Source organism: Phyllobates terribilis, unplaced genomic scaffold (genome assembly GCF_046119375.1).
Source record: "Phyllobates terribilis strain yellow unplaced genomic scaffold, ASM4611937v1 Scaffold_9__5_contigs__length_417890890, whole genome shotgun sequence".
NCBI lineage: Eukaryota > Metazoa > Chordata > Amphibia > Anura > Dendrobatidae > Phyllobates > Phyllobates terribilis.
Window position 1 is genome coordinate 395,735,502 of NW_027362769.1, and position 13,390 is coordinate 395,748,891.

The 13,390-nt window shown below is 41.3% G+C and overlaps 1 protein-coding gene across 1 annotated transcript; it reads left to right on the forward strand.

Moving 5' to 3' along the window:
• Positions 1-2,915: 2,915 nt before the first annotated feature.
• Positions 2,916-5,406, forward strand: LOC141161249 (uncharacterized). The gene is made up of 2 exons (XM_073646033.1): positions 2,916-3,083; positions 3,843-5,406. Exon 2 carries the CDS (start codon positions 3,887-3,889, stop codon positions 4,814-4,816), a length of 930 nt encoding a protein of 309 aa, XP_073502134.1. The 5' UTR covers positions 2,916-3,083; positions 3,843-3,886; the 3' UTR covers positions 4,817-5,406.
• Positions 5,407-13,390: the final 7,984 nt, after the last annotated feature.

A 13,390-nucleotide genomic window follows, 5' to 3' on the forward strand; every position in this document is an offset into this window, starting at 1 on the left:
ACAGTTCAGACACTGCGCTTGTTCTGACCGAACCTGATATAACCATAGGTGTCGGTTACAGAACATTAACTCCTTCATGATTTCAGCTTCTCCCTTTCTGTCACAGGTTGTCCGGCTTCTTTGATATGGCGGCACCTCCAGCGACCTCTGCCGACCTCCCCACAGCCAGCCCTCTCCTGCCTCCTTCCTGTGGCCAGTGTCTGGTGGCCATGCTGGCGCTCGGCGCTCTCACGGCTCTCTTCATGGTCGTCTGCCTCTCGCTATCCTTTAAGCTGTCACTGAGGTCCAGGCAGTCTCGCCAGGATAGAGACGTGGTCACCTCTGTGCCCCTGGAGTTATGGGCAGCTCCGCCAACCTCACAGAGCCAGACCAACCTCCTGTGGCCCACAGGACCAGTGCCGCCACCTCCTCCCCCGCCCAGCAGCGACTGGGCCAATGCCTTGTTTCGGCAGCCGCGGGTGACAGTTCAGGACATCGATGAATTCTGGTGGAGGAACTATAGAGACGTGTGACCTCCTCCCACAGCCGCCATCCAGGGATCTGGGGAGGACGGCCGGCAGAACCAATAGAAGAGCTGTATGCAAATGAAGAGCCCTCTCAGCCAATCAGAATCTCAGAGACACACTCAGACTCATATACTGCTTTTCCTTGAGTCCAAGGGGCGGAGCAAGACCCTCACCTTGGCTTTGGATTGGTCAGTTGAGCGGACTAGTGGGAGGGGCTCCTTTTTGCTCTCCTTTCACATTAAGGGGAATTGTTTACCCTCTTAACTATCCTTATCGGGGGGTCTTATAGGTGTCGAGAGCCCACAGATTTTACCTAACAATTGTATCTTATTTCTGTTTTTATGTCTTGTACATAGATGTCCAATATGGAGGAGACTGAACCCCACTAAACTGGGAGGGAGCGGTCTGTAGATGACGATATGTATGAGACTGATCACCGTGTGATTCATCCCACCACATTTACTTTTGAAGGGTGTGAACACTTCTGCAAGCACTTTCTTTATTGTTTTAGGATCTGACTACACAGGGTCTGTTTGTAGTCTGTAACCATGGAGACACATAGAAATGCATACACAATCAAGGTTGCATTTTTTGGGGGGTATTTAAAGGGCGTTCGAGAATAGCTGCAAAAATCTCCACACCCTCCAAGTGTCTCTTGTACAGCACGTACCACGGTGGTGATTTATATGCGGCGCGGTCACGTGACGCCGCGGCTGGCGGACGGCGCTGCTTTTTGTCTATTTTTTTTGGGGGGGGGGGGGTTTGTGAACATTTTAAGTTGTAGATTTTGCGTTTAATTTTACATTAATAAAGATGAAAATAACAGCGGAGGATTCTGCGTCGTTACTCCGGGGTCACATGAAAGATGCCGCGATGATCCCCCCAACAACAAGTGTAACCCCATGATACCACTTATACCCCAGAAATGCCACGGTGACCCCATAACAACAACCATGCTCCATAGATGACCTGGTGACTCTATAAAGTCAACTATGCCCCCCAAAGATACCATAATAGCCCCATAGCTGCAACTATGCCCCTATAGATGCCCTGGTACCCTTCTAACAACTGCGCCCCCATAGATGGTTTAGAGCCCCCATAACAGCAACCGTGCCCCCATATTCTCCCGGGGTGATGACCTTGCGCCCATGACAGCTCTGCTGCCCCGATAGCACCCATTGTGCCCAGCTTCTCTGTGCATTTGGGGCATCTGACGACTTTTCGGGGATATCTCAGAGGAGAGGGCACCTATGCATGCAGCAATGTGGGGGGCCATGTAGAGTCTGTGATGGGGTCTGCTTTCTTGATCGATACCCCTGATGCCATCCGTCCCGGGTCGGTCGTTGGCCTCCACCATTACTGCCCCCTTCTGGTCCATCATTTAAGGGCTGATTATCACCTTGGGCAGCAGACGGGAAGTGCCGACACATTGACTTCTGCTTTATATGGGCGGCAGGTGCTGCGTAATCTGCACCGAGACCGACATACTGGGAAACGGAGCAATCAACCGCAAGTAACAGGAAGGAAGGTGAAATAAAACCAAGTAATGTGATAATGTCCTGGAGAAAATTCATAGAAGTGTCCCGCCTCCCCCTGTCGGTTCATCCTGAGCCTCCTAGTTCATGAATAGAATGCCAGCACTGCAGTATAGACTGACACAAAATGATCATAATGTGTGTCCCAGGATCCGTCTTGTCTTCTTACACACACAGGAGCCACATGACAATTTTTTATCTGACCGCCCTGGGACCCATCTGTCCCTCTTTCTCCATAAGAACTTTACCCCCATTTGTGAGCATTTATTTGTTATGGATAACCCTATTGGGGTACGTTCACACCAATTTTTTTACCTGAAAAAATCCACATCTAAAAACCGCTTCTAAGACAGGTGGATTTTGGCTTTTATATTATTATAATGAGGATTGCGTCAATCTGATGTGGATTTTGATGCATTTTCACTACAAAAACCGTAATGAAAATTGCGACAAAAATGTGAATTTTGCCGCTAATTATGATTCGAAAATGCGTTGAAGAATTGACGTTTTGTTTGTTTGGCACATAGAAAAATCGCTCCGTGCGCTTCGTGGGTGCATTTTCTTCTTCTAATGAAACTTTTGAAGTTTGTTGTTCACAGATTTAAAACTTTTATGTGGATTTTTGTGGGGAATCAGCGCCAAAAATCTCAGCAGGAACAGAGTTGGGAGGGTCCTCGGCTTACTCCTGCAGGTGTGAAGGGTGGTGTAGGGATGAAGATGGACACATTTCGGTGACCCCGAGGCATAACCATTGCACGGGCCTCCATTTTAAGAAAAGTTTTACTTTTTTGCACTTTGCAAAGTAACGGTTGGTGTAGCAGCGCGGGCGAGGCGGGACGGGGACGACCACGCTCAGTTCTGATTTACTGTGGACCCTCCCACCGTATGAGAAGGAAGTTACGCTCGGCACAGGCAGAGATAGAAGAATGAGCAAAGCCGCATGACGCCAGCATATACCACGGCTGGAGGAAATGAAGAGGCGCGCATTGTGAGAGTGGCACTGGGACACAAGCTCCGGACCATCCTCGGGGACCAGTTGCAGGTAAGGAGCCCTCGTCCAGCCATTTACTTCTAGAATATTTTGGGGATTCTCATATCCCAAAAACCCTATAGAGGCAGAAAGTGCCCGTCTCTTGTATGTGACCACGACTCCGTGGGGTGTGGCTGGAATCTTTTTTGAGAAACCTCGACCTAAAATGACCCTAACGGCTCAAAAAACAACTTCAAAACTCCATTGTGTCAGTAAATTTGGGCAAGAAGATAATTGTGGAGCAAGCAGACCCTCTATACTATAAAGTCTATGGAGTCCATAGGGGAAACAAGACCGATGTACCGTATCGGGAGACGGGACATGTTTAGTGCCGGTGTTTTTGATAACAGTGGGTTTAGTGATCGTAGACGAAACAAGTCCAAGAATCAACGTCCTTAGATCTGTAATGTCTCAAAGACTTTGCTTCTCACGTCTTATCTCCTCCACCACTGTGTTTCTAAATTATTTCATCTAGTTTACTGCTCCAACCACAGGAAATTACTAAATCTTGTGGCACAGGAGCGGCCAGCACCCTTCCGGTACCATAACTCAGGTTTTTTTTTAGAGGAAAGTGAGACAAAGTCTCGAGGATGTAAGCTGAACACAAGAATAGAACTTCCCCTGGGGGGCCACAGTGGTGGTCTCACCAGCATAGACTGATGGGGCTAGGCAGGGTATGGCATGTCAATCACTCTACCTTTCATTGCTGGTTGGACAACCTTGTTCAGATGTTTTTTGGTGAAATTTTTGTTTCGTTTTTTTATTTTTTAGGTTTCCCAAAGAAGCAGGAGAGAATTGAACACATTGGGAATCCCATGATGGAAGGTGTTCTTGTAAAGATCACGTTGCTCCTCCTTTCAGTGACCTGTTCTTCATCCCAGGACTCAACGATGAACATCATTGAGAAGAGTAGTGAAATATATTTCACCACCACTGGTCTAGTATCTGATGCCTTCAAAGATGATGCAACCAGCAAAAATGTTGCTAAGGAGATCGAAATGTCAACTGCAGAACTTCCGACAGTCCGTGCAAGTACCAAGGATCCGGGAGTAACCCTGGAGAAAGAGACGAGGTCAACTGGTGGGACATCTGTAGAAGAAACATCCACCTCCAGCAGCAACGAGCTCTCTCCCACCTTCAGACTTAGACCCGCCATTGACCTGGTCAGCCCTGCTACAGATCTCCCAGTCACAAGTCATGAAAACAATAAGACGGATGGACATGAGGTGACTACTTCACACCCAAATAATACGACGATGGGAACTTCTAAGCCGGTAGATTCAAAAAGAACCCCAATTCCCTCCCCCCCACCCACGAAGAAACCACCAGACACGAAGCCAGTCATCCTGATCGCGGTGTGCATGGTCATCCTAATCTTAATCCTGATCGCTGTCATTGTCGTGTTGGTGAGGAACAAGAGAAGGAGCGGCTCTCAAAGCTTCCATACCCAGCGCAGAAGCTCCACGCGGGAGAATGTCTGGGCGGGACAGGTCCCGGACCTCGGCGATGGGAGAATGGCGGAGCGTCCAGTAGGGATGGAAAATGGGGCGGCCGGGAGCAAACCGGAAAATGAACGAGAGATGATCACGTTCATCAGTAGCGAGAAGAAGAACGATTCGGTGGAGGCGTTGAATGAGACGAATAATGGAGACGCCCAGGGGGAGCAGAAGCCCCTTCTGGAGGACGCTCCACAGGAGAAGGATGAGACGACCACGGCTCTGAATGTGGAGCAGGAGCTGGTGTGAGATGGACAGAAACCCCGACCTGGGCAGACGCCGGGTCAGCGTCCAGCAGTATAATGTACAGTGTATTACGTACAGCCGGCAGCACATATTACCGTACAGGGCTTTATCACTGAAGGGTTAATCCAACGCGTCCTGGCGTACAGCGGACATTGCTAATGGGATTTTCTCACAGTGGACTCAGAGCGTAAAGATCAGAGCATGGACCCCCAGACGAGAACCTGTACAGGGGGGACTGGGAACCACTAGCTTAACCCTTTATATCAGATCTATCCATGTATCCACCCAGGCACCATATCTATCCAATATCTATCCAATATCTATCCAATATGCAATCTCTCATATCTATCCGTCCGGCCATGTATCTCATCGCTTTGGAACTTTCTACAATACTGTATTTTCTGCATGTATTAGTTGCTATATATAATATATAAAGGTGGCCGCCATGTTTGGGCCCCGGGTCCATCTCTGGGGTGATGGCGTCAGTCACCTTCACGTCCTCGCGGTGCGGCTGCTCCCGCTCGGCCATTTCTCCTGTAGTTAGTTGATGAATTTATTTCCTCATTAAATATTTTTTTCTATAATAATAATAATATTTTTTTATTTATATAGCGCCAACATATTCCGCAGCACTTTACAATTAAGCGGGTGCATGTACAGACAATAAATTCAATACAAGGTGAGACACTGTAAACAGTTACATCAGGAGCGAGGGTCCGGCTGCTCGCTGCTTACAATCTACAAGGAAATGGGGGGACACAATAGGTGGAAAGTGCTTGTTATTTCAGGTCAGGCAATTATAATAAGTCGGGATTGTCATATAAAGCTGTATGATCCGGTCATTAGCCCGTATGTTCAAGTGCAATACTCAATTACCGAGTGCAGTTTTCGTGTGCATGGAGGGTGTAGAGACAGATGAACAGTAGGGATCAGATTCTGAATAGTATTTAGGAGGGGACAGGGGAAGGTTAGTTTACTGGGTATTTGAGGTGGTAGGCTTGTTTAAAGAGATGGGTTTTTAAAGCGCGCTTGAAGACATCGGGGCTAGGCATCAATCGGATCGTCTGGGGTAGAGCATTCCAGAGAACTGGCGCAGCACGAGAGAAGTCTTGGAGACGGAGGTGCGAGGTTCGGATTATGGGGGATGTTAGCCTTAGGTCATTTGTGGAACGGAGGGCACGTGTAGGACGATAGGCAGAGATGAGAGAGGAGATATAAGGTGGTGCAGAACTGTGGAGAGCTTTGTGGGTGAGAGCAATGAGTTTATATTGTATTCTGTAGCGAATGGGTAACCAGTGTAATGACTGGCACAGGGGGGAAGCATCGGTGAAGCGGCTGGACAGAAATACGACACTGGCTGCCGCATTCAGGACGGATTGGAGAGGGGAAATTTTGGTAAGAGGGAGACCGATCAGAAGAGAGTTGTAGTAGTCCAGATGGGAATGAATAAGAGCGACAGTCAGAGTTTTAGCAGTTTCCAAGGTGAGAAAAGATCGGATTCTGGAGATGTTTTTAAGATGCAGGTGACAGGAGCGAGTGAGTGATCGGATATAGGGAGTAAAGGAAAGGTTAGTGTCGAATATGACCCCAAGGCAGCGGGCGTGCTGCTGGGAGTTATGGTGGAACCCTCCAAGGTAATTTCGATGTTAGGTAGAGTTGGGTCGGTAGAGGGGGGAAACACAAGAAGTTCAGTTTTGGAGAGATTCAGATTAAGATAGAGGGAGGACATGATGTTAGAGACAGCGGACAGACAATCACTGGTATTCTGTATTAGGGTAGGGGTGATGTCAGGGGAAGAGGTGTATAGTTCGGTGTCTATCTCCTGATCTCTGAGTTGCTACTTCTTGGACCGCTCACATCCTCTGTGCTGCTGTTACTGAGGTCTCGGGTGGAGCAGCAAAATGAGAAAGAGCAAAGAAACCACAATAAAATGTAACGAAAGGAACAAGTGACAGAACTGCGGGCGGCCACATCACACCGGCCTCCCAGGCGATTGCTCTCTGTTACCAGCCAGATCCTGCATCAAGCTGTGATAATACTAATGGTAGTAGTAACAGCCATGCTGGTGGTAGTAGTAGCTCTAATAATGGTAGTATTAGTATGTATTAACACACAGTATGAGGGTGACATAAGCACCACCCGCAGTACTCCCAGCAGCCAGCAGGTGGCGATGTACTCCCATGGTCTTAGTGAGGCACTGACCAGGATCTGCTGTTACCCATGATGCTTTGCGGCTACCTGAGTTCTGCATTATTTTGGTCTGATCATCACTTGCCTTCATCCCATCCAGGAGACGGGTGTCTCTATGTGGAGAGGGGCGTACGGCCCCCCACAGTGCTGGGGTACATGGCACGCAGTACATGGGGGTCTCACACTGTCACCACAATCTGCTATGTAAATTACATACAGCGATTATAGAAAAATATTCAATGTCTGTGGATGTATAATGCTCAGCACCCGCCAGACCGAGAAACATAGGAAATGGTTGGGGTGACTGGCTCTTTAAATTGATGACCTCATTTCCATGACATCACAATATCTAGTGTCACACACAAAGGATTGAGTGACACCCGAGACCGCGCCTGACCGGTCACACAGAACGGATCACACCCCGAGAGGAAGACGTCTGCACCCAGCAAACGGGGGACCACAAACGTCTCTGCTGAGCCCCCAAGGCACCGACGTCATATACATACAGGAATAGAGTGATACCAGAGAACAACAGCGGGCACCACAGCAACAATCATCCCATAAGCAGATCACAACATCCTGCTCCTGACACCATAACTATACATAAGACAGAAATGTACAATAATACTGCCCCTATGTACAGAATATAACTACTATAATACTGCCTCTATATACAAGAATATAACTACTATAATACTGCCCCTATGTACAAGAATATAACTACTATAATACTGCTCCTATGTACAAGAATATAACTACTATAATACTGCCCCTATGTACAAGAATATAACTACTATAATACTGCTCCCTATGTACAAGAATATAACTACTATAATACTGCCCCCTATGTACAAGAATATAGCTACTATAATACTGCTCCTATGTACAAGAATATAACTACTATAATACTGCCCCTATGTACAAGAATATAACTACTATAATAATGCTCCCTATGTACAAGAATATAACTACTATAATACTGCTCCTATGTACAAGAATATAACTACTATAATACTGCCTCTATATACAAGAATATAACTACTATAATACTGCTCCTATATACAAGAATATAACTACTATAATACTGTTCCTTAGTATACATAGAACGGCCTTATGTCCACAAAAAAGAACGGGCATTGCTGAATAATTGGACAATGCCAAACATCAGCATGAATATACCAACTCCAAAAACATTGTCAAGAAGGAGGAAAAGCTAAGGAGCAATACGGTAAAAAATAATAAGTCTTTATTAAATACTTTTAGTACAATAAATAGTTCGGGCACAGCACAGACAACAGAAACACCCAGGATCAGGAGAATCCAGCACCAAGCAGCTTACAACCCCATATGCACAGCTGATAAATACACAGTGGGTTGGGGGAGCCTAAATAAAAGTGAACATGTGAATAAACATCACCTAAGGGCAGATGCCAATATATATTTGTAAGACTGCTGTCAGTCACCACATTAAGATGTGCCCATGGATAGTATATGCACATAGAACACCTTACCAGGAGGTGGAAAAGGGAGCTGCAGGTGCTGGACGAAGTAACCCGTTGCAAGGAAGCACCTCGACGCGCGTTTCGCCTACAATTCAATTAGCTTTCTCAAGAGGCTCCTATATACAAGAATATAACTACTATAATACCGCCCCCCTATGTACAAGAATATAACTACTATAATACTGCTCCTATATACAAGAATATAACTACTATAATACTGCACCTATGTACAAGAATATAACAACTATAATACTGCCCCCTATATACAAGAATATAACTACTATAATACTGGTCCTATATACAAGAATATAACTACTATAATACTGCCCCCTATGTACAAGGATATAACTACTATAATACTGCTCCTATGTACAAGGATATAACTACTATAATACTGCTCTTATGTACAAGAATATAACTACTATAATACTGCCCCTATGTATAAGAATATAACTACTATAATACTGCCCCCTATGTACAAGAATATAACTACTATAATACTGCCCCTATGTATAAGAATATAACTACTATAATACTGCCCCCTATGTACAAGAATATAACTACTATAATACTGCCCCCTATGTACAAGAATATAACTACTATAATACTGCTCTTATGTACAAGAATATAACTACTATAATACTGCCCCTATGTACAAGAATATAACTACTATAATACTGCTCCCTATGTACAAGAATATAACTACTATAATACTGCCCCTATGTACAAGAATATAACTACTATAATACTGCCCCTATGTACAAGAATATAACTACTATAATACTGCTCCTATGTACAAGAATATAACTACTATAATACTGCCCCTATGTACAAGAATATAACTACTATAATACTGCCCCTATGTACAAGAATATAACTACTATAATACTGCCCCTATGTACAAGAATATAACTACTATAATACTGCCCCTATGTACAAGAATATAACTACTATAATACTGCCCCTATGTACAAGAATATAACTACTATAATACTGCCCCTATGTACAAGAATATAACTACTATAATACTGCCCCCTATGTACAAGAATATAACTACTATAATACTGCCCCTATGTACAAGAATATAACTACTATAATACTGCTCCTATGTACAAGAATATAACTACTATAATACTGCCCCTATGTACAAGAATATAACTACTATAATACTGCTCCCTATGTACAAGAATATAACTACTATAATACTGCCCCTATGTACAAGAATATAACTACTATAATACTGCCCCTATGTACAAGAATATAACTACTATAATACTGCTCCTATGTACAAGAATATAACTACTATAATACTGCCCCCTATGTACAAGAATATAACTACTATAATACTGCCCCCTATGTACAAGAATATAACTACTATAATACTGCCCCATGTACAAGAATATAACTACTATAATACTGCTCCTATGTACAAGAATATAACTACTATAATACTGCCCCCTATGTACAAGAATATAACTACTATAATACTGCTCCTATGTACAAGAATATAACTACTATAATACTGCACCCTATGTACAAGAATATAACTACTATAATACTGCCCCCTATGTACAAGAATATAACTACTATAATACCGCTCCTATGTACAATATAACTACTATAATACTGCCCCTATGTACAAGAATATAACTACTATAATACTGCTCCTATGTACAAGAATATAACTACTATAATACTGCTCCTATGTACAAGAATATAACTACTATAATACTGCCCCCTATGTACAAGAATATAACTACTATAATACTGCCCCTATGTACAAGAATATAACTACTATAATACTGCCCCCTATGTACAAGAATATAACTACTATAATACTGCCCCTATGTACAAGAATATAACTACTATAATACTGCCCCCTATGTACAAGAATATAACTACTATAATACTGCCCCCTATGTACAAGAATATAACTACTATAATACTGCTCCCTATGTACAAGAATATAACTACTATAATACTGCTCCCTATGTACAAGAATATAACTACTATAATACTGCTCCTATGTACAAGAATATAACTACTATAATACTGCCCCCTATGTACAAGAATATAACTACTATAATACTGCCCCCTATGTACAAGAATATAACTACTATAATACTGCTCCCTATGTACAAGAATATAACTACTATAATACTGCCCCCTATGTACAAGAATATAACTACTATAATACTGCTCCTATGTACAAGAATATAACTACTATAATACTGCTCCCTATGTATAAGAATATAACTACTATAATACTGCCCCCTATGTACAAGAATATAACTACTATAAAACTGCTCCCTATGTACAAGAATATAACTACTATAATACTGCTCCTATGTACAAGAATATAACTACTATAATACTGCCCCCTATGTACAAGAATATAACTACTATAATACTGCCCCCTATGTACAAGAATATAACTACTATAATACTGCTCCTATGTACAAGAATATAACTACTATAATACTGCCCCCTATGTACAAGAATATAACTACTATAATACTTCCTTCATGTACAAGAATATAACTACTATAATACTGCCCCCTATGTACAAGAATATAACTACTATAATACTGCTCCCTATGTACAAGAATATAACTACTATAATACTGCCCCCTATGTACAAGAATATAACTACTATAATACTGCTCCTATGTACAAGAATATAACTACTATAATACTGCTCCCTATGTATAAGAATATAACTACTATAATACTGCCCCCTATGTACAAGAATATAACTACTATAAAACTGCTCCCTATGTACAAGAATATAACTACTATAATACTGCTCCTATGTACAAGAATATAACTACTATAATACTGCCCCCTATGTACAAGAATATAACTACTATAATACTGCCCCCTATGTACAAGAATATAACTACTATAATACTGCTCCTATGTACAAGAATATAACTACTATAATACTGCCCCCTATGTACAAGAATATAACTACTATAATACTTCCTTCATGTACAAGAATATAACTACTATAATACTGCCCCCTATGTACAAGAATATAACTACTATAATACTGCCCCCTATGTACAAGAATATAACTACTATAATACTGCCCCTATAAACAAGAATATAACTACTATAACACTGCTCCCTATGTACAAGAATATAACTACTATAATACTGCTCCTACATACAAGAATATAACTACTATAATACTGCTCCCTATGTACAAGAATATAGCTACTATAATACTGCCCCCTATGTACAAGAATATAACTACTATAATACTGCCCTCTATGTACAAGAATATAACTACTATAATACTGCTCCTATGTACAAGAATATAACTACTATAATATTGCTCCCTATGTACAAGGATATAACTACTATAATACTGCCCCTATGTACAAGAATATAACTACTATAATACTGCCCCTATGTACAAGAATATAACTACTATAATACTGCACCTATGTACAAGAATATAACTACTATAATACTGCTCCCTATGTACAAGAATATAACTACTATAATACTGCCCCTATGTACAAGAATATAACTACTATAATACTGCCCCCTATGTACAAGAATATAACTACTATAATACTGCTCCTATGTACAAGAATATAACTACTATAATACTGCTCCCTATGTACAAGAATATAACTACTATAATACTGCCCCCTATGTACAAGAATATAACTACTATAATACTGCTCCTATGTACAAGAATATAACTACTATAATACTGCCCCTATGTACAAGAATATAACTACTATAATACTGCCCCCTATGTACAAGAATATAACTACTATAATACTTCCTTCATGTACAAAAATATAACTACTATAATACTGCCCCCTATGTACAAGAATATAACTACTATAATACTGCCCCCTATGTACAAGAATATAACTACTATAATACTGCCCCCTATGTACAAGAATATAACTACTATAATACTGCTCCTATGTACAAGAATATAACTACTATAATACTGCCCCTATGTACAAGAATATAACTACTATAATACTGCCCCCTATGTACAAGAATATAACTACTATAATACTGCCCCCTATGTACAAGAATATAACTACTATAATACTGCTCCTATGTACAAGAATATAACTACTATAATACTGCCCCTATGTACAAGAATATAACTACTATAATACTGCTCCTATGTACAAGAATATAACTACTATAATACTGCCCCCTATGTACAAGAATATAACTACTATAATACTGCTCCTATGTACAAGAATATAACTACTATAATACTGCCCCTATGTACAAGAATATAACTACTATAATACTGCCCCCTATGTACAAGAATATAACTACTATAATACTGCCCCCTATGTACAAGAATATAACTACTATAATACTGCTCCTATGTACAAGAATATAACTACTATAATACTGTCCCTATGTACAAGAATATAACTACTATAATACTGCTCCTATGTACAAGAATATAACTACTATAATACTGCCCCTATGTACAAGAATATAACTACTATAATACTGCCCCTATGTACAAGAATATAACTACTATAATACTGCCCCTATGTACAAGAATATAACTACTATAATACTGCCCCTATGTACAAGAATATAACTACTATAATACTGCTCCCTATGTACAAGAATATAACTACTATAATACTGCTCCTATGTACAAGAATATAACTACTATAATACTGCCCCTATGTACAAGAATATAACTACTATAATACTGCCCCCTATGTACAAGAATATAACTACTATAATACTGCTCCTATGTACAAGAATATAACTACTATAATACTGCACCCTATGTACAAGAATATAACTACTATAATACTGCCCCCTATGTACAAGAATATAACTACTATAATACCGCTCCTATGTACAATATAACTAC